Raw genomic sequence first — 23,117 nt, 5'->3', positions numbered from 1 at the left:
AGGCAAAGTCATCACATTTAAAGGTGAAATGACAATTTTATTGAAACAACAAAAGGTTTCCAACCTGCAGAATATGCCAAGCCTGGCATCTCACTCAATTATTAAAACAGTAATCTAGAGTTAACGCTTGTAGAAAAGGTGACATTAACATGAACGGCACCCTTCATCTTCTTTACTGTCCTTACAATGTCCAGCAGTGGATGCTTTCATGCCAGGTTGACTGGAATATGTCATTCAACATGAAATAAAATTATACTGCTGGCTGCATGCATAAACTTGTACCATCTGAACAGGGGAAAAATGTCAATAGAGAAATGAAAAATAAATAGACTCATACATAGAAAAGTATATTCAGAATTCCTGCAGCGCATGCAGTGCAGCACCTACCTGGTAACCAGTCATGTATTTTTTATGATAAAGATATAAATTCTTTAGGTTTCTCTTTACAACAGATCTAATTACAACCCATGAAACAGACAAAATGGCAGATCAAAAACTGCAGCCATCATAGCATGAAATGGCTGCATGTCATTATTAAGAAGTTTTTGTTTATTACAAGATTCTTGTTAAGCCTAGGAATATGTAAGAGGGCAGTGATCTGACATACGCTCAGCAGTGCATTTGTAGGGAAACCCTGCAAAAGAAATGGAAATAATCCCTTTTATTTGTATTGCCTCTGCACAGCCTGCATTCAGAGCCTCCAGAAAAGTCATGACCTCAATATACTTGCAAGGAGACAGCTTTTCCTCTAGACATTGCTGTTTTATTTGACTGCTTATTTCTCACTCTAGGAATACAAGCACTATCACTTATGGCTGTGCTCTGTGCCAAGGTCACAACAACAAACAGAAGAACCTGAACCCAGACTACACATGCACAGCCCTGCAGCAAATCTCATTGTGGATAGAGGGTTCCCAGGGTCACCCAGCTTCTTAGTCTTGTTGGACCTCTAACCCATACACCCATTCTAAATCCAGCACTATTAGGATATAATATTTCCAGCTTGTGTAAAAGTTGTGGCAGAGAAATATCAACCATCATGCACAGAATTAAATTTAGCACCAAATTTTAATTTTCCAGTCAGAGTTGACCAGAATGGAACAGCCCAGGAGTTTCATTCCAAAGCAATAGCAGGGTTTAAAACCACACATAAGTAGTTAAAGATCACCACTTAGTTTTGATGAATACCTCTTCCAAGTCATCTTCAGGAGTGCACGGCGTCTGATCTGTTCGGTCAGTTTGATATGAGATGGAGGAACCATCAGACTCCAAGGAAGCTTCTTCATCATAGCCGAAAAATGTCTCCACAACCGGCTTCTGGCCAGAGACAAGGTGTAAGTGCAGCCCACCCGTGCTGTACATCCTGCAGCACCCTCAGCTGAAACCGTCCCACAACTCTGGTGGAGACGGCCGTGAGCTTGAAAACATCTCTAAACTCTGTGCCAAACGTTTCAACATTTTTAAACGTTTGAAAGTCAAAAACGACATTACAAACAGCTTTTTGAAGAGATTTTTTAGTTGGTGACTTACACCACCATTTCTAGATTTTGGTTTTTCCTATTAATTTGCACTGGATAATATTTTCAGGAGACAAAACCTAGCTCTCCTTCAGAAGCCTGGTTCCCGTCTGCAGGCACCAGCATGTGCCTAGCCCCTCGGCATTGCCTGCCTCTTTTTTGCTCCACAATGGAGCGGAGGAGTTGATCTCACATCAATCCCAACTCATTAGCTGTGGGTTCAGTAGCTCCACCCGGGACTTAATTCTTCAGAGGCAGAGTACAATGTGCCCTCAGGTCCCTGGCATTATACCCGACAATGCTGATATGTACATTAGCATTCTGCCAAGCGTTCACTATCTAGCATTTTCTTTTTCTCTGTGCTCTAACAGTTCAGTAGCTGCTGCCTGTAACCAGCAGTTCTTGCACAGCAATAAACTCCACCATGAATTATTTACAACCTACAAGTATTTTCAGACAATGCCATTGAGAGGTCACTTTCAGATGTGTTAATTCGTACCATGTGTCTCATCACACAGTGCCCTGGCTGCTGGCAGGGCAGCAACCAGCACCGATGGGCAATGCAGGCGCAAGGCACCACACCTGGGTGAAATACCCCTACCAGATTTTTCCTGAGTTATCATAGTACTCTGCCTACGAGTGTCCTTAATCAACTTGATCCAAATTTAAGCTTAGCACCTCAAAATTTCTGATGTTGTATCTAACTTTCTGTAGTGTACAGTGGGGGTCAGTGCCCCAAGCCACAGATCCTGTTTCTACACCCTCAAGGCCAGTAAGGAGCACGTTTCACCTCACTCTCAGAAAATACCATATCTATCCATCAGCATGTCACAAAACAAGCTTTTTTAATTTTAATTTTTTTTTTTTTTACCTTAGGAATTCTTGTCATTTTTTTTCTTTGCTTCCTATACCTTAACAGCTTATCACGTTCCTGAAAGAATCAGATACACACATTAGCTGTTTGCAGAGAGACGAGCTGTTTTCAGAGAGATATCATTTATATTAACCATATCAGAATTAGAAAGCAATCAAAGAACAATAATGTCAGTGCTTGCCACTGTCTCAAAATAAAATAACCACATTTTCACCAGTCAGGAGTTCATTTTACTCCAACGTCTTCCCAGTTCACAGTATAGAAGCAGTTCACAGTATAGAAGCACTGACAGCTTAGGTCTCACTTCAGAATTGCTCCATGAACAACCATGTGCATTCAGGTCCATGCTAAAGCTCCTCTCTGGTAGATGGGCTTTTTGTCCAGGGGCAAGAAGCTAAGACCAACACCTGCCTTTGGCTGTACTCCAGCTGTACTGCCACCTGGGGCAAGCATACACGCAATTTGCCCAAACTACACAAAATTCTGAGACAGTTAGAAATAAACACTTTCAAAAACCAACAAAAATAATAATAAACCAACCTCGGCTGAATTCTTTAAGGATCTGCTGTTTCTCAGTGACTTGGAAAAATGGTTTGAGCATTTATTGCTGCCTGACATTTTTTGTATTTGGTGAAAATTATGACTCTCTTCATAGAGTGATATTAGTTTTAACAGTAATGAAAATAATTATTTATTCTGGATTGCAAATATAGGCAAGCTCCAGAATCAAACACCAGTAAACTCTTAAAAGGAAATTTCCCTTAATCTCCCATCTCAACCATTTTTTGGTACCATTCATGATGGTCCTGTGGGGCATTGATAATGTGCCCTTCCCACTAGCCCAATGGCAAATACTAGTGTTATCATCAGGTAGATAACTAGACGGGAGATAATCAAACACTTTTTGGCTTTACCTGACAGCATAAGCTATGCTGTATGCTTGGAAATGGAGAACAAAACAGTACATGTTTTTCAGTACATTTTAGAGTGGCTAAACTTCACAAAATCTTTGCCAGCTATAGCAAAGGATTGAGAAGAGCACTGACTGAGAAGATGCAAGTATAGGTAAGACAAAGCTAGTGATAATCAGACTAAAAAATGCAACTCCAACACGGCTCAGCTGTCCCAGAGAGGAGGGACAATTGCTATCAATTGTTGGGACATGCTGGACATGCCGACTTTTGCTCCTCAGACATCCTAGTGACAGAAGGAAGCTGCTTCTCTGAGCTTTGCTCTCCACTGTCACTATTTTTTTCTGGTGAACAAGTTCTGCTGATAAGGCCTGTTATAACATCTACACTGAGAAAGACACTGAGTCCAAATAGAGAAGACACTGTCCACACAGAGAAGAAAATGGCAATAAAAATTATTATACAGTGTGTGCTTTTAATGAGCAACAGTTTAAAGTATACATGTACAAAGATGAGGATGAAGTTAGCTGCATACCTACCATGACACTCTTCACATAGCCAGCTGTCTCCAGGGTCTGATAAAAAAGAAAAAAAAAACAACAAAACACAATGTCAATAAGTGAAAAAAAAAAATCTTGAGGAGAACTGAGTGCATGTTAGCAAAGAAAAAAAAAAAACAAAAACCACAGTGGAGACGTTTAGGCTTGATGTTGTCTCTGGCTAAAGGAGCTCCAACACTTTGTTTTGCTGGTGCAAGATCTGGTCACTAGCATACCTGCTGGAGGTGCTGCAGTGGCTCAGTCATGCAAGTGCAACATGGCTTGAGAGGATTTTTCCAGCTACAATACTACAGATAGCCCAAATTGAGTTCAGTTACTACTGACCATAGCAATGTCTGCCATACTGCCACTGATGTTAGCTCTGCCAGCTAGTTTACAACACCCAAGGTACACCCTCAGTTAGGCTTCCTTTTCTTTCACTATGACCTTCGTCAACCTCAGGCAAGTGCAGCAATGTTATACCTTACCTTGGAGAGCTCATCAATGATATTTTGCTGTTCAATAACCTGTAGTCTCAGAACATCAACTTCTCTCTCCTCCTGGCTGTGATCGAGGTCATTTAAAGAGCTCGGTCTCCTTATTGTTCCAGCTCTTTGCCTCTGAAAGAAACCCATATGGCAAAAAAATGAAGTGATCAGGAGCCTTTGCCAAAGAACAGTACACAACCTATCCCTTTCACAGCTAGAAATGCATCTACTCTACTGGCTGTTCTAGCGGCTGCCCTGCTCCCTGTTTTGCTGAGCAATAATCCCAGATTGCAAACGTGTGTTTGTTCTGGCTCCTTGGCTTCTGCTGCAGGGAGCTGGCAGTGGCCGGGGAGGACAGCAGGCACACGGGGCCATCACACGCTGCCTGTCTGCTTGCCAAAGGCTAGCTCAGCTTCAGTTCTGCCCAGAACCTGATGTATTTTTCTTGCTGGAGAAGGAATCCAAAGAGCTGGGATCAACATCACTGCTTTCTGGGTTGCTCACTGGCTTTCCTCTGCAGCAGTCCCAGAACTGCAGCACCCCCTGAGACAATGAGGGGCTGCAGTCACCTCACCCCATGCTGACATCCACACAGTGTCAGCACTGCTTAGCACCAGCGGCTGGCCACTAACAACAATGAATTTAAAACCAAGAGGGAAGAGAATGACAGGGGCAGATTTCCTAAGAATTATGAGGTGATTATTGTACAAAAGTCAAAGTTGATGTGAGGTAGTTTGTGCTCACATTATAATTTAGCAATCAGTGACTGAGCAGCCATCTGATCCAAATATGCAAAACTTGCATAAATTATTTTCTTCAGAACTATTGGTTTCTAGGGTTAAATAAAACATATTATAAAACAAGTTCAAGCCACAAACCACTCAGAATTTAATAGCAAACAATGGAAAGGAGGAAAGGTTCCTGTCAAACTTTCAAGTGTGTGGTAATGTCTGACTTCATCAGCCCTGTGAGTACTAGATTACATGTTATATTGTATATTATGTGAGTTTACAGTTACAGCCCAGTCACTTACCATTGCTATGTTTTCTTGTGTTACAAATTTTAATTTATTTTCCATTCGACGCAAAGCATGTGACAACTCTTCATTTTTCCTACTAAGGCGTTTATTTTTGTCCAAGATGGGCTTATACTGGCTTTCAGCTTCTCTAAGACGTTTTAACTGAAAAATTAAGAGAGAATTAACACCTCAGGAGTTGTTCTTTTTTTTTTAAAAAAAAAAAAATAAAAAAAAATTATTATTATTATTTTTTTTTAAATAAAAAAAAATCAAATATATTAATCATTTGCTTTAGCTATCATAATAGCAGTGCTTTCTCTTAATGCAAGACAGAATTAATCAGGAAACTCTTGGTATAGTCCTATAATGTAGAGGACTGTTCCTTCCTCATCAGATATACAACCTGTGGAACAAATATACCACGCGGGGAATGTATTTTTCATTGTTGAATTTTCCTGCATCCCATATGCACAGGGTCCTGCAAAAGTCCTGCAATAGTTTCTGGATAGCAAAGGAGAAAATAGTTTGATGTTGGCAGTGGTGAGATCCTACCAGTAAATGCAGTGTGTTCACCACTGAGACTCACCAGCTCGTTTCTTTCCTCCGACAGCAGCGCGTTGCGATCCTCCAGCTTCCTGATGATTGCACTCAGCTCGGCAATTTTAAGTTGGAAACGCCGGGCATCCTTTTCATCCAACTGCTGTTCCTAAAACAAAGATCAACTGCAAATAACTGTTCATAAGTGTACATGGAATATCAGCATTTTTCAAAAATCAAACTTTTTTTTTTTTTTTTAATTCTGAATCCAGACATTTCAAAACTATTTTATGGAAGAGTGTGCCTATGCCTTAGTGGAACTGATCACTGAAAGCTGCAAGATGAGACCAATGGAAAGTCAAGAGTGAAAATGTAACAAAGTATGCAAATGCAGAAGTATGTATATGTAAATACAAAGTCACAAATGCTAAACTTGGAAATATAAAAGAAAATATCAAAAATCAAGGCAATGTTTCCAATGTATGCCACTGTTGAACTGAGTGTTTCAGACATATCACCCACTCTGAGGACTTTGTTATAAGAAAATGATATTAAAAGTACTGACGTACAAATGGGGAAAATCCATGCAATTATACCATTGCATAAGCTCTTCTTCCATAAAGCTGTGGCCCTTAATTGGTTCTAAAGGGTCACTTGTAAAGCAAATGGGGTAGCTCTTTATCTGAGTGAAAATGCTTAAAGCAAATTATAAATGGATAGAAATATAGGCAGACATGTTCTCATTCAGAATCAAAGAGAAGTTATATATATTTACAAGTGTGACAGACTATTTTTTTCCTAGTACTTATTTTTTTGCTTTAGTACTTATTCTGATGTTTGGCAGAAGTTGAGCACAAATCAAAACAAGCAAATTAGTGTCCATAGTCCTGGTGGCAGGTTTGGGAGGTCTAGGATTCCTCATTCAACAGGTGCAGGAGAGGCTTGGAATAAAGAATAAAATAGATTGCTTTGCTCATGTATAAATATTTACACTTCTACTGAGAAAATTAAGGCCGTTGCAAAAGAAATCTTGATGAGAATCAGCAATGAAGAAAATCTGCATATGTTAGACATATGAGGTCAGTTAACTAAATTTTCTAATATTAGCAAATTAAGGCAAAAGCAAAAAGGTGCCATTGGAATATTAAAAAAGCTATTGTGAAAGGGCAACTAAAATTTAATGTTTGGGATATTGCATTGTAGAAAAGAAACAGGAGAGAATAGGTTAACAGATATTTAATTTACTTTCTGGCGCACTGAAAGCGAGAGCACATAGCAGCATGAAAACACGAGCTAACGGAGGTGTTCCAGGAGGACAGCAGGACTTCTAAGTGTTCATGCACTGGTTACCTTCACCCGTTTCCTTTTGTAAACTGGCCTTGTACATCTGCTTACAAAATACATTGACAGCAGTTCCAAAAGCTAGCACACATACATTACTTGGTTAGAAAAGCATTTGCATCATTTGTTGGCAAAAATTGTGTCAAAGTGTCAAACTAAGGCAGGTGGTAGAAGTATGATACAGTAAGAGAAAGAAAGAGTAAAAAGAAAAGAAAATTTTCACCCTGGTAAGGAAAACAAACAAAGGAAACCAGAAAACAAAACAACAAAAAAGCAAAAGCTCTCCCATAATTTGGTTCAATTTGGTATCTTAAAGATTTGGCTACTGAACAAGAGTGAGAAATCAATGCCTCTCCATTTCCCCTGAGTTACTATGGGAAAGCTGTTGCTCAAAGGTGCACTCATCAAGATTCTGTCCTTTTGTGTCATTTTGTCATTCTGTTTGTTCGTTTGTTTAGGTGAAACCACGTGAAAGTGCTTACGGGGCTTCCTGAATGATCTGAAGCGTCTCCTGCACCACTTGCATAAGGAAGTTCCCGCTTGGGGCTGCTCAGATGCCGATCAGACTCTTTGATCTGGGAAAGTTGTTCATCTAAAGCCTCCTTTTGGAGCTGCAGTCTCTGAGCATGCCCGGCTTGAACCCCTAACTCTCTTTCCAGCACGTAGACTGCTCTGTCTTTAAATTTAATCTCCTCCATCTATAAGGAGAACAGAACACAATCACACACACGTGCAGCATCTTGACAACAACATAGCATCCTACTGACCCCAAACACAGCCACAGTACAGTTTCACAGAGCCAACACCCCTCAACACGTAAAAAACAAAACATCCTCTTGAAAATATAACAGCAATGAATATTTGAAAGTGAACATACACATTGAATTGCTTCACAAACTCAGGAATATTATTCATACAAAGATGAGCCCAACCACTTTTGAAGGCCATCAGATTAAAACGTCCTTTTTAAGCAGTTCTTCATTAAAATGATTAGGAGATAACCCACATTCTCAGTACCATTTCAAAATACCTTCTTTCTTAACTCCAATGAACAACAAAGAAATGAAAAATAATAAAAAATTAACAAATAATTCATATCCCAATATGGATTACTCTAGTCAAAGATTTTATTGATTTTGCTGCATTTTGATTGAAAATTAGGTTTAATAAGTAATTTTAAAAGAAAGACAGTTAAAACCTGAACATCTTTTTAATTCTCAACATATGGAAGGATGTGATACTTTTTGATTTTCTTTCCAAAAGTTTCCCATCTGAGTAATTTGCTTAATTGTCTCCTTTCCATGAAAGGTTTTGCTTTTGCCTAATAAGCATTTTGCAAAATCATTAAATGCTTAAGTGGCAAATACCCAGCTATCTATAAGTCTCTTCCGTTCTGTGTGTCTCGACGGTGGTAGCTGAGTTCAGAGAACTGTGCCCAGTGCTGTTGGAGGAGTTACACCGAGTCTGCAGATGCTCCAGGAATACTTTCTGAGGGACAGAGCATTTGGATTTTTTTCTGAATGCTGATGTGGAAGTTGGAGCCTCCCTTTACACAGAGCTGAGCCAAATCCATCCGTGTGCTGCGAGCTACCTGCACCAGAGAGGCCTTGCACTGCAGGGTGGGTGCACGTGTTATTTGCTTGCACCAGGATCAGACCCTGAAGTCTTTTACAGTTCAAACAAGGGTAGCCTATGCCCTGTCTAATATAGAAAAAATATTGAGTGCAGCCTGAAATATTTGTCTGCAATGAAGCACAGTACTGCAACATAGTCCCAGGCTCTTTCCAGCTGGATTGCATTCCTATACATTATACATGAATATAAAGTATTAATTACACTGACACACCGCTGGGTTGCCAAATGTGCTTACAGAGAACAATTCTATGGGAGAAAGAGATCATACACATCTCCTAAGACATTCATTGATGCTTTTCAGACACCATGTATGCACATTGTACACATCAGATTTTGGGCAGGTTTTGAGACTTTACCCATTTAATTTCAGTGGACAGCTTTTAAAACGTAACCTGCTCAAAATAAGAACATTTTGCCTTGTGAGAACTGCATTCATGATACATTCATCTCTTTTTGATAGCTTTGTCTGTAAACCTGCAAAAAATGGCACAGCATATTAACAGATCACTCAGAGGGCCTTCTTCTTAAATACTGCCAAAATGCCCGCCCGGGAAAAAGCAAGTGGTGTCTGTTGATGCTCGTCCAGCAACAGCATCAGGAAATTACTCCGTGAGGTGGATTTAGGGTGGTGGGGAAGACTCCTGCTCACAGCTGTGAGACAAATGAAGTGGGAGGGATGTCCAGACTGGGGAGCAGCATCCCCCTGTTGTGTGATGTGGGACCCCCATGCAGGATCTGAAGGGGCTGCAGGCAGTGCACTGCCACTGGTTCCTGTGCTCCAGCATGCACGGTGGGAGCACGCCACACCTGCAGCTCGGGTCCCATGCAAGAGCTGCGGTGCTTCACGAGGCTTCGTGCTGCACAGGCAGCCCTGCCTGCCTCTGCTGCTCGGGGGGCTGGAGAAATAGTGAGCTACAAACCAGAGCACAGTCTTGCTTTGTCCGAGGTGAAAAGCCAGCTCCTTTACCCTTGCTTTGCCAAAAGACAGGGTAGGACAGCACCTAAGCACTACATGGAATCTTAATTCACAATTAGGAAAATTTTAGATTCTCTTCACAAAATGCAGCAAATCAAAAGTATTTTGGGTGCCAATTTATTAAAGGTGCTTTCAATAATTTCCTTTAAGCCAATGGACTACTAACTTTGAATCAAACAAAGAGACAGCTGCTGTGGTCCTTCTACTAAGTATCTAACAAGTAGAAATCTAAACAAATCTATAAACAGAAAGGTAACACTTTGTAAAATCATTATTTATTTTTTTTTTAAATAGGGAGAATATTGGTTAGTTAGCTCCTATTTATATGAAAGCAAAGACATAGTACAACATAGGCAACACTTCAAATTAAGAAGAACAAAGAAACTGCAGAAAATGCAAAAGATTTTGTAACAAGGTATTTCACTAGTGGCTTATCTCCTGGAAAGAAAAACTAAACAGTCTCGGTGAACAACTAAGGAAACATCAGTATTCACATTCTCTTCGTATGATTAAATTCATATTCACGAAATATGTATAACAATTTGATGTGGCCATCTACTATTAAATACTATGAAACAGAAATGTTATAGAAATAGTACTAATCCAAAGAAGCATTTCACCAGAAAATATTGCTTAGCACATTTCTTCACATCATTGCTAACATTATGACAACATTAAGACAGGAAAGGACAGAACTCACGGGGAGAGGTGCCAGCCTCTCGGTGTGTGCCCCCCCAGGCTGTCGCACCCGCCCGCCTCATCGCGCCCCGGGAGCAGCGGTGGTCCCGGTCCCGGTCCCGGCCGTGCCTTCTCCTTCCCCACCTTTTGTCTGGCGGCTCAGACAGCAGCAGCACTCACCAGACAGCGGCAGCGCACGTGTGAGCACAGCACCCAATCACCTGGAAAGATGCCTTGCTCCGTGCCATGGATATTCCCACTTCAGTTCTAGCAGGCCGCCTTGACTTGGAATGAATATTTATGCAGGAGTGCTAATTAATATCCAGCCTGCGAGCACAGCGGATATCAATTATGCAAACCTAATCCCATGCAAACTTAAATTTGTTATTCCCTCCTTGTGCTTTCTAGTGCAATTCCCAGCCCAGCGTCGCGTTTTGCTGTTTTTAAGCCTTATGGCTCTTTTAAAATGTGTTGTTTCCATGATGATTGTAAAAGCCATGCGTAGGTTTCCCTGGCTGGGAAATTTCTCCTTGTGATGTTCTTGGGCCTTTGCAAATCCCACAGATGACACCGGGAGCGTGGCTGCACGCCGCAGGAATCTGCCTTTGAAGCTACTGGCGCGTGGTGGAAAAAAGCCAGTCACTCGGAGACAGGGGTTTTAAATGCAAACGAGAAAAACCCTTTCCAGCCGGAGCTGCTGCACAGCAGACATTTCCCCACGGCACTGTGCAGAGCCAGCAGTTGGCACACGCCGGGACCTGCCTGTCCTCACCTCCCTGAAGGCCCAGGGCAGGGAGCTGGGTGGCAGAAGGCACGCGGGGAGGCCAGCCACGAGGGATGGGTGTCTGTTTTCACCCTCCCTCTGCATTTCCCTGAATATTTTCCCTGACACTCTCACAGAAATAAATGCAATTGCCTCTTTGCCCTTGCGATGTGTGTCACTCATCAGCAACAGCCAGCTATATGAAGTCAGCCAGCCTGCCAAATGCTGTGCTCTGATACTGCACGTTGATATAAACCACTAGGATTTGTGTTTTACAAACAGACTGGGAGAGAGCTGCAGCATAGCTGCAGACTGGTGCTGCTGACTAGTCAGTGTATGTAACTTGAGGTGCTGAAACTCCATCAATATTCCTGCACATCAGAGTCAGGCTGCCATACAGTGCTGCAGCACCAAGTCAGCATTGAGTCCTGACATTGCCAATGGTGAGATGACAGCACACACAATGCAGGAGCACAATGAGCTTCCATACTCCTTGCAACCAAGGAAAATTTTCCTTCCTTCAGCACAGACCAAAAAAAAAAAAAAAAAAGTGGAAAAAAACAAACAAAACAAACAAACAAACAAACAAAAAAAACCAACAAAAGTGCCTCTCCCTCTCACAATTGTAATATCTTGTGTCATTATGATGTATATTGCAGTAATAAACTGCACACTGAGAAGTACTTAATACATTTTTAGAAAAGTAAAATTCTCCTTACAGCCACATGTGCCATTTTCCCACCTACATGTATGCTATGGCTGCAGGGAATGCCCCAGCCCATTTGAATGTTAGCAGAGCAGGGACACAGACCTCTGCAAGGGACACAGACCGCTGCATCTACCGTGTAGCTGAGGGAGGAGGTGAAAGCCAAGAGCGGTTCATGCTACCATTGCTGCTAGAGGCATTGCTAGAGCAGCAGCTCGTCAAGAGGAGAGTTCCTCACTGCAGCAAAGGCACAATACACGAGCAAAGCACAGCCAGAAGAAGTGGTCCCACACCCTGCCACTCCTTTCCAAGTTCCTTGCCAGAGCTAGGTGATACGACAAGGTGAGCTGGCTGAGGGTATCAGACCATAGGAAAACTGTTCTTTTCCACTTTAGTGATCCATTTTCTGCCAAGGCAGCTCACTGAGCTGGCGCACTGTGTGTGTGCGCGGTCTGCTTCAGGAGAGGTGGGTGGGCATGGTGCTGGGGTGAGGGGAGCGTGGCTGGGGGCTGTGGTAGCCTCACAAGCGAAGCCGTAAGGCGAAACTACCCTCCTAGGCTCCGAACTTCCTGAGTCTTGCCAGTTGCATGGGTTTTAGGTTATCATTAGATGGCCTTAGAATAAAGCTGTGGCTATCCCATTGCTTTATCTGACTGTCAGGGAGCCCTTTACCCCAGAACCACCCCTGGCACAGCCCCAGCACTGTGCTGCCACACGGCAGCTGTGGTCCATCAGCCGTGCAGGGCTCTCACCAGGCTCTCACCCAGGGAACCTCTCTTGTAACATCTTCTTCCAGAACTGACCCTCATCAAAAGGCATTCACTGTCAGCAGTGCATTACCACGCCTCCAGTAACCTTGCCAAGCCATCAAATACAAGAGGAGACAGTATATTTCATCTCTGTGCAGTTAAACAAGGGCACATGTGACATCCATCACCAAAAACTATTCAGTGATATGGTTCGGCTACAATACTGGCCAAAGAAGGATTCTATTTGCAGATTGCCTGAATTTCAGCTATACTGAACCAAACAGCATGTTTATAACCAAAAGAGCCAAAGTGTTGCACTGTGCAGTGCAGAAAGGTGAAGTGGTGCAGGCGAGATCAGAATTTGCTGCTCCCACTCAGGGTATAACTAATAAAAAAATTTCCCTCACTAGGCAACAAAGGCTTTTATTTCTGAAGACTGGCTTCCTTTTTAGTGCTTGGTGTGAACAGCAGTACACCAAATTGATAGTGTTACAAGTGAAGCTACTTAAATTGTGAGATATTTCTGGATTTATATTAAAATATATTAAAAAATCACTAAGCAGAGTAAATTTGTTCAATGAATAACAATTATTTTCAAACAATTTAAAACAAAAATGTAACAGAATTAACTGCAATACCATATTTGAAGAACAAGGTACATCGAATGGGAGAAATAACTGCATAAAGATAGAAGGAGAAATTACTCCTGTCACCCACAGGAGAAATTTGTACATGTATGCTACCTCACATATATTTAACTGATAGCTAGGTGCTAACAGAGCGATCTGTTAAATTATTCCATCCTGTGCTTTTGAAAACCTCACCCATGTTCACCCACTAACCCACTTAGAGGTTTCAACTGAATGCTGATTCCCTAAATCCTTCCAGCTGGTGAGCCAAGTTAAATTACAGACGAATAGTTTCCCACAACAATGTTGGATAATTTTTAATATAGTCTGGGCTAAGTTGGAATAAGAAATGCAGTGATGTAAATGAGGTTCTAACTACAAATGATTTGCAAGGAAGAGTTAATCCCTTTGAATAATTTGTCTAGCTTTCAGTATAGGATGGCTGTTGAGATGCCTTTATACCAAATATAGCGATCTTTTTCCATATAAGGGAACAAAAAGGAGAAGAAAAAGACTGTCAATCACCAATAAAATTAATATTTAAAAAGTCACACACTTTTTCTTGAGAAACGGTCCTTTAACTGTCACATCTTCCCTAATTTACCACTGCCTAGCAGAGCAATCTCAGAGAAGTGCCTGCAGACATGCTGGTTCAGAACATTACTGACAGATTGCTCTCCTCCGTGTCCCTGGTGCTGGCTTACCATAAAGAAGCCACAGAGGTCTCAATGTACAATGGCTTTATATTAAACCTTTTAGTAGTTGTTATTGACTAACTTTTATCTTCATTTGAAAATAAATACTCTCCAATCTGTAAAAAATCTCATTTTTTCAATCTTCCTGTTTTTTGTTTTAGTTCCCCTAAAAAAAAAAAAAACAAAAAAACAGGAGGAAAGGTGGCTGCAGTTACCACTGATGTTCAATACTTCTCACTTCTGACCAATTTATGTTTATGTAAAATGTAAATATTTTTACCACATTGAATTTTCATCTCCACTAAGCAAAACTTGAGGCCAATTAATTCCACGGCATTCTCATGTCTGAAGGGCTGTGTTCCCTGGACGTGAGTACACAGATACAGGGCAGGTTGTTATTAGAGGTAGACCATGCAAATGTAATTAAATACATTCACGCAGCATTTAAAGCTGATTTGAAACACACAAATTAAAATTTGAAAAAAGTTTACTAAAATTAGAAATTCTGTAGAAAGGAGGTTGTTGCCATACCTACTTGTTACCATCTGCAATGTGACTTTCATCTTTTACATTAACGTTTCTTAAGCTTCTGAGCCAGGAATAGCTTAACTGGGTTAGTTGTACTTCTCTGTAGATGTTCACACCCAGACTTCACAGACACAAACAGCACAAGCTGTATGTGCAAATAGAAAACACAAGGGCAGAACAATTTGAACACATGCTTTTGCAGAACACATCGTTTCCTTCCCTGCAACATTCAGAGGACAGATAGCTGCTCAGCTTTGATGTATGGGATTAGTCTAAAGCTGTCAGCATCAATGAGTAATAGTCATCCTTGTCACCTGAAAGATATCTAGAAGAAAAAGAATGCTTGTTTGGTAAATATTGAGTGGGAACTGCTTCCAAAAGAATATTATACATTGGTAGCTATTACAGTCTGCAGGCCTCCCAGGCTGGTGATACAAAACTACAAAATTGCCCCCTGCAATTACTGCATCTCTAATTAAGAGCCTCTTTGCTGCGTGTGTTGGAGTGGCATGGCATGGCATGAGACTGCAAGCAGGAGGGAGGACCCAGCTTACAATCACATCTGAAAGCATCATTTTGAACACAAGAGTACTTTGGGCTTAGTTTTTCTGCAGGAGCTGGAGAACAGCACACACGCGGGCACAGCGGGTTTGGCTGGCTGCAGCGTAGCCGTGCCTTCCCCAAGACCAGCCTCTTCTGGAGAGGGCAAGAATGCAAGGATTCCCCTTAGGAACACAGCAAGGACAGAGCAGGACAGAGCTCAGTAGCTTTGGGTCATTCACTAGGGCTGGGTTTAACAATTTAACTTAATTCACTGTTGTAGTTTTGCTCTGCTGTAGCTTTGACGACTTACTAAGTCATCAAAATGGAATAGTTCATAGTAAAACCAGGTATTTTGAAAGCCTGAACATGTATATCCTGCATTCCCTTGGCAAATCCTACAAAAGATGGGAAAACAATTCAGCCTGAAGTTAAGAAGATGTTGAAGCACAAAAATGCACTCCATTTTGCTGGAAGCAAATTTGTATGGTTGTGCATTTCCTTTTTGCTATATACTGCATCTTCCTAACACATTACTTCAAAGGTCATCTAATGTTTTCCCACATTTTTCTAAATTGAGACACTAGCAAATGTATTTGTCTGTACAATAGAAGAAAATAATTTAAAAGGAAGATAATGGAATAACGTAAGCTTACCTTTTCAAAACAAACTTTGTCTGACTACATATGGAAGTATTTTCCATTCTGCACCTAAGATAAGTCAAATGTCCTTTGAAAATAAATATGAAAATGAAAAAAATTGAAAATGAAAAATGGTACCTATCAGACACAAATAACTTCAGAAGATTATTACATGTTAAAGGGCTAATATCATTGCAGACCTAAACATGAATGAGTATAATTTAACTTTCTCCATTCTGATGAAACAAAAAAGCAGTATTTTTCAAGAAGTGAAATAGCAATTTGCTCGAAGGTCACTTCCCCTCTTTGTTAAATGACTAAATAATGCATTGTACACGAATCAAGGAGCTTTTACAGTCCTAACGTGAAACTATTAACAATTCAGAACTGGATGTCTGCCACAGCCTCTACATGAGCGTGCAATCCCCAGCCGTGGGCCAGAGGCAACGCAATATGCACAAGCACTGGGCCAGATACAAGCGGGCAGAAATCCACCTGGCTCCTCGCGGGGCTGGGCTGAGCTGCACACACCGGGGCACAGCTCTCCATCTGCACAGAACCGTAGCAGGTAAGGGGCAGTTTAATGAACATGATTAAAGATACAACACTAATATTGTTGGTAAACACCGCTGGCAGACGTGGTGGTGACTGCTGAGCCCCGCACCTGCTAGGCTCAGAGCAAAGCCTGCCTGGAGCACAGCAGGATGCCCCAGGGAGCGCTGCGGGCTGAGCAGGCACAGCGTTGGTCCCGGGGTGCCAGGATACCTCGGGGGCACCGGGCTGGGATCTGCAGCACTGCTCTGCTGCACGGACAGAGCGGCTCACACCGGGCTCTTCTGCATTTCCCTGTGTATCGTGGCAGCCCCGACTAGGCTCAGTGAACAGGCTTTGCTGATGGCCTCTATCTTAACAGAGGAAAAAAGCGCTGGCTTCGGTATTAGCTTAATTGCTTCGTTAATTGCCTCATTTTCATAGAGAAGAGAGCTTTTATCATAGGATGTGACACCAGCCTTTCCCCTTGAAACATCAGGGCCCTCCCCACAAGGTGCCAGGAGCCAACAGCTCCCATTGAAATCAATTATGGTCAAGTCAATGGAACCGAGAGTACTTAAAGTCATTCAGGAAGCACTCAGGGCTTGGTAAAATGATGGCATTGTGTAATTTAATTAGTACAGTTAGATAATTTCATTCTTTCAAGCAGGAATAAAAAAAACTTTGATTTTCCAAGGCAATTTAGAAAACATAACTTCAAACCACTCTATTCTTTATAACTCAGAACATATTTATTTTATGGCTTCTACATTAGAGGCCATTAGAATGGATTTTCATGTAATGCTTTAAGTTTATTTAGGATGTACATTAGCCACCCTTTCATTCTGATGTATTAAATCAATGTATCTAGTAGTGTATGTTTAGAGAAGAAAGTACTTACACTGCAGGATATTTCTCCAGTATCAATAGATCAGTTGGTTATAAATTATTTTAATATCCTATTCATAAAAATAAAATACTCTATGTGGGCAAAAAATAACAACCTGAAGTCTGAGAGTCCAAGGAGCTAAATAAAGGGTATGCAACGCTGCATTGCCTAGGGGAGCAGCACCCGGTCTGTCGGCCAGCCCAGTCTCCTTGGTCTGCCAGGACACAGCTGGTGCTGCACCAGCCCTGTGGTGGGGAGGTTTTGCAGGATGTTTACTGAAGCATGGCTACAGTGCCATGCCTTCACTTACATTTTTTTGTTGTTGTTGATAGTGGTTGGTTGGTTTGGTTTGGTTTGGCTTTTTTAGGATTTGTACAATAGTCAAATGAGAATTGCTTTGAAGGAACATTAATGAGTTTATCCTGAGCCACTGCATACCATAAAAAAAGCATAGCAAACTCAAAAAGATGATAGCATCAGATAAATACTGAAACAAGACCCTTAATACACCTCACAGGAGTATGGATGTTACATTTGTTCCCCTGCTCTTAGGAATGACAGCAATAGTTAAGAGAGACAGTCCTGCAAATCAGCTGTGCTGCACTCAAAAGAGTGAGTGAATTTCAGGGCAAGCATCCAAGCTGCCAGTGAGGGAGAAATTGTTCTAAAATCCAGAAAGTGGTGGTGGCATGCCAGGTTTTCATGCAAAGACTTCCCTCTTCCTTCCTTCCTGCAGGGAGTTCTCCTGTTTTTTGAGGAACGTGATCCGTTTTAACATCCCCAACCAGTTTCAAGGCCCGTTGGAGGTATACTCTGAAGCCACAGGTGTGTAGCCTTTGAGAGCCTAACTGTTGTTCCTGAGACTCAAACGGTTTGACTAGATGACCAGCATACATGATGACCCAGCAAGGATCAGATGAGCAATGAAGGGAAGGAACCCCAGTAACCACCAAAGGAGGAGCATCATCGCTTCACTTGTCCTGGGGGAAAGCCACCGAGGGGGGACACAGAGAGAAAGAAACTCCCTGAACACCTTGCAGAGTGATGGGGGTCATCACCACCAGGTTATAGGACTCGACTATAGGGTGCAGAGGAAATTTTTGCAGGAATTAGCAAAGGCAGGGAAAGGGAGGGTTGAAAGTGAATCAGTGAGGAACAAATGGTGGGGAAATGGAGGGGAAAGGGGCCAATAGGCCCTGTTGTAGACCAAGAAATGAATGTATTATGTAGAATTACCCTAATGCAGCTGGTAACTAAAGGCTTGTTCTTCATATCTGAAAGATGAGCAATATTAATAGGTACTGAGAGACATAAAAAGTTCCATACAAAACATCCTAGCAGGTTTTAAAAAAAACATTTTGACATCACTATTAGCAGATAGAAAACGCATTTGAAGCAAGCTGAAAAAATTTGGTTGCTTATCCTCATGCATTTAATGCAGTTCAGCATTGATGTTCATTTTTCTGCTATCAATAACATCAGTGTTATTAAAAACATAGATACAGATAGCAACACATACCAGTCTGCGAATTTCTCTCTCACACTCCCTCTTAATTCTGCTGATTTCCTCTTGATGCAGGTGATACACACTCCTTATCTCTGCTGCTTTAATTTTGTCAGCTTGGATGACCATAGTTAAAGCCTCTTCCACTTGTTTCTTAGCCCCCTTAAGTTCTGAAATTTCTTGCTGCATTTTTATTTTCTCAACTTCAAACCCCTTCTTGGCCTCCTCCTTTGCCTCTGAAAGCAGCACGGTTTTCACTTTGTCAGGAGCCCCATCACGTACAGCATTGAGGAGGGCCTGTAGTCTCTGGATTTCATTATCTTTAATTTTTATTACTCTAAGTAGTTCAGCTTCATGCTGCCTCAGAAGTGCTTCTCGAACAGCTTGGAGCTCCTTCATTTTCTCTTCATGAAGTTTGACTTTGAGCTCTGTTACCACCACTGTACTTTTATGCTGTTCGTGTTCTTTGATCTGCTTAACTTCCTGATTTTTCTCTCTTTCCAACTTGCTGACCTACATGGGAAGTCAAAAAAGAGCAGTGTTTTTATCAACAAAATTATTGCCACAAATTATGAGATAATCTAAAAATGGCATGGATCACTTTACTACGTCAGAATTTGGTGTTGTATGATTGTGCCTTAGAGAGAAAGGCCTGCCCGATGTCGTAGTGAATGTACCTGTGAGGTTATACTTGTGCACACATCAGAAGGGCTGGCAAAGTTGGCAGGATGTCAGCGGTGCTGTCCTGGGGTACAAATGAGAGCCACATGTGTCAGGGGAAAATATGATCCACCTCAGCTTTTTATTGAAGTGGATGTGGCATAGTGGCAGGCATTGCACTAGAAAATATTCCCAGCATGTATTTGCAGTAGCATTTAAAGTGTTTGCATAACTATCTCCTTTGAGCAGGCTTGTTCAGAGGCAGGGAATGCACATCAATTCTCTCTATCTTTTCTGCCCTAGGATGTTTATCAGAGCAACCAGTGCATATATTTAAATGCTAAGATTAAGAAGTGAATATTCACAACATTATAATTACTTACTGAAGTGTTTATTGGGGAAAAAAAGTTCAGGTCAATTATTTTTAGTAAAGATGTTTTTTTTGTTTGTTTGTTTGTTTTTGTTTGTTTTTTCCTATGATGACACAGGAACATTTTCTTGCTAAGAACATGACTAAATCTCTTTCCCATATGAGAGCACTCTACAGAACCAAACGCTGCAGGCGTAAAGAAAAAAACCTGTGACATTACAGAGAACTGGGATAATTCTTTTAAAGAAAAGGTGATCTGTGAAAAGAGGAAAAAGAATCCTGACAACCCTGTAGAAAAGACATTTCTTCCACTAGAAATCAGCATAAGTGGAAATACCTGTATATTTAGAAAAAGAGAAAAAAAAATCATATCATTGCCACTTTGGAAATTACTGATATCGAGGATAAATCTAGGCACCAATAATGATTTTTAGCATCACAACCTATTTTTATAAACAAATACTAAGCATTTGAAATTTCATAGACTTTAATTTGACCAATTTAGTGACCTAGATCCACTAGTGAACACGTTAAGTATCATAAACTTATGCAAGAAGCACAAAACCCAAGTGAGCTAAGCATTAATATCCAAATGCTACATGAAGTATATGCTCAGAAAGAAGACGAACATGTCTGTAACAAGTGCTATAAACAGAATAATGTTTAAGATAACACACACTCAGGAAATAGCCAGCACCTTATAGAGGAAGTCTGAGTCTATTTTTCAGCTGGTATCTGCAGGTCTCATACCATATCCCCTAAAGAATATGCAAGAAACCAGATGCTAAGCCATTATTTTGGCACACTCAGGCACACAGATCCGAACTGTGCTGTATGCATGTGCATATGCAAGGCGTAAAAAGCTCTGTGAGAGCTACTGGGAAGCACAAAACAACTGCATTTTATCAGATGCTTTTTCAGCAATAAATTATGCATGACAAATAACAAAATGTATCTGACCACAGAAGGGTAAAAAGATATTTCAATTTAAAACTAGGAAGTCAAGAAAAGCTATGATGAGAAGCCTTGTATCTAAAAGGACGGGGAAAGGTTGAGGGAAGGAAAACAGGGTCCACAGTCTTAAAGCTGTAAACTCTGATTCACAGTAAAATTATTAATAGATATTATACTAAAATGTGTGTGTGTGTGTGTGTGTGTATAAGTATATATACACAAACACAGACACCGCCTTTGGAAGCTTCCTTAAAAATTAGAATCATGGTCTACAGTGCCAAATTATAATGCAAGTTAATGGAAAACTACAGGATGTAATTCTGTCCCTGGCATAATAATGCATTTCTCTATTAGGGCTCTGGAGCAACAAAAAAGAAAAACCAAAAGTTTATCAGTGGAAACTAATTAGGGATTATTGAAGAACAAATAGCATTGCCCTGCCCTTGCTGAGAAAGGTGCTGAGGGTTGTGGAAGAGGCAGCCCAGAGGCCTGGCGGGGCTGCTGGCGGTCTGAAGGACTTTGAGCACAACCTCCAAAGGAAATTAGCCTCGGTGTGAAAGAGAAGAACCAGCAAAGGGAACTTCTGACCACCACCAAGTTGTATTCAAAGTCCTCATGGTACCCATCCTCCTAAACAGGTAAGTACTTACTAGGAAAACTTCTAGCATGAGAAACAAAAAGGGTGCACAGCTTCAGCCCAGCGCCGTGGCCATGCCCCCTGTTTCGAGCAGCTGTGTGCTCTCCCAGGTCTCCTGCTGGCACGAAGCTACGTGTTTTTTGGGCTTTGTTTCCTCCCTGATCACAAGAGCAAGCATGTGAACCACTGCTGCCCGGCACCCTCAACCTTGTGCCCCTGGGTTTACCGATGGGGAGCGTTTTGCTTGAAATACAAGGGGAACAGTTTAAAACATGACATGAAGGGGCTCTATTGTTTTACACAGAAGGCTCGTCCCTCTAGCTCACATGCATCACCCCAAGGATTTATTTCTGAAGTCAGGTACATGGCTACGTGTCGGGTAGCAGGCAAAAAGCAGTGGGAGCAAGACAGCGCAGGCTGCCTTCGTTTTAATCACTGCGGGAGGGAAAGAAGAGGAAAGGAAGACACACACCTTACTCTTCTCCTGCTGGAGCTCGATCTGGATGTCGGTGAGCTTCGCCCTGAGCTCCTCGTTGGCAGCTTGCAGGGCGGCCAAGGCGTCGGGCCGCTCTCCCCGGGCGCGGCTGCTGGTGCCCTTCCTCGACATGGTGAGGCGGCGAGGCAGGGTGCTGGCGCAGGCCCCGCCGTCCCGGCGCTGCGGCTGCTCCTCCTCGCCGCGCCCCGCTACATCTTCTCACTCGCCTGCAGGGAAGGAAGCAGAGGAGAGCCGTGAGCAGGCTGCTGTCACCGCCGAGAGCATGGCTGGGTGTCACTGCCCAGAGCACAGCTGGGTGTCACTGCCAACAGCACGGCCGGGCTTCAGCATCTTCCGCAGGACTTCGAGGTGCTCCACTCGGAAGCGGTTTGGGGGGCTTGCACATGCCAATAGCCAGCACCACACCACTTCCCCACAACTGCTTTTCATACAGATCAGCTGGTTTATAGTAAATGAACACTTCTGATGGAGGCTGCTTCACCATTTCTTTGCCACACAAAATTAAGAGAGGTCAAGTCAGCCAGCATCCTGCTCATTACCACCTGAGCAGTGCTTTAAAGGTACAAGAAAAAGAAAAAAATAATAAAAACCTGAGTTTTAAAGTCATTTTTTACTCCTCTAACCATCACTGCACCTGGAAGGAGGAGCAGCAGACAGCTGGATACTCTGGGAAGCATGAGGTACAGCTAAAGTGGCCCTCCCTGACCTGAAGCAAGGGCTGGACAGAGCTCAGCTGCAAAAATATTTTGGTTTATGCCTGTCCAGAGCATAAGATTTAAATCATAAACTATAAACATTTTTCATCTCTTCATCTGCACTTGGATTTACACAGACCAGAGGCTACAGACATTCTGGAGGGACGTCCTAGCTCCATCCCCTGGCACCCTCATGGCTTGCAGACAGCTACAGCAGAGAAAACCACTTTCAGTGCAGGCAGAAAGACTTTATGATCTTCAAAAAAAGTCTTACAGAAAAAAAAATAATAATAAAAGGTTTGTTTTCCTCTAAATAATTTTAAGAAATTCATAGTAAAAAAGTAATACAAATAGTAAGATACAGAAGCAAGCAGAGGTTATATAAAGGCAACAGGAGCTGTCCATGCCAACATTTGTGGTGTATCATCAAAACAACAACTTATATCTATACATGTTTACCTAAGTCTGGTAACAATGTAGTAGTTTTATTTACACTAAAAGGTTTTTTTTACTAAGTCTAAATAAACAGAACTGAGAATCCAATTCTTCTATTAAACAGGGAAGAGCTGGACAAAGTGGATCCATCTTCACAGAATTTATCCATTTATATTGTTTG

The 23,117-nt window shown here is 41.8% G+C and overlaps 1 protein-coding gene across 15 annotated transcripts in view; it reads right to left on the bottom strand.

The window, feature by feature from the left end:
- The window catches only part of JAKMIP3 (Janus kinase and microtubule interacting protein 3), an 82,352-nt gene that overhangs the window by 28,826 nt on the left and 30,409 nt on the right, over positions 1-23,117 (bottom strand). For 12 of the 15 annotated variants that reach the window (XM_084525865.1, XM_084525860.1, XM_084525866.1 and 9 more), the window contains exons 3-11: positions 21,783-22,012; positions 18,705-19,202; positions 7,708-7,923; positions 5,934-6,053; positions 5,363-5,509; positions 4,330-4,461; positions 3,842-3,877; positions 2,389-2,448; positions 1,189-1,317 (exon numbers count right to left, since the gene is read on the bottom strand). In XM_084525865.1, coding sequence (XP_084381991.1) covers positions 1,189-1,317; positions 2,389-2,448; positions 3,842-3,877; positions 4,330-4,461; positions 5,363-5,509; positions 5,934-6,053; positions 7,708-7,923; positions 18,705-19,202; positions 21,783-21,917 — 1,473 coding nt within the window. In that variant the 5' untranslated portion in view covers positions 21,918-22,012. The remainder of the gene's footprint in view (positions 1-1,188; positions 1,318-2,388; positions 2,449-3,841; positions 3,878-4,329; positions 4,462-5,362; positions 5,510-5,933; positions 6,054-7,707; positions 7,924-18,704; positions 19,203-21,782; positions 22,013-23,117) is intronic. The other 3 variants (XM_084525854.1, XM_084525857.1, XM_084525858.1) reach the window with 3 other exon arrangements.

The sequence above is a fragment of the Aythya ferina genome (assembly GCF_964211825.1).
Source record: "Aythya ferina genome assembly, chromosome: 7".
In the NCBI taxonomy this organism is placed as follows: domain Eukaryota; kingdom Metazoa; phylum Chordata; class Aves; order Anseriformes; family Anatidae; genus Aythya; species Aythya ferina.
The sequence above is the reverse complement of the archived record's forward strand: the minus strand, read 5'-3'. Positions and strand labels throughout refer to the sequence as shown.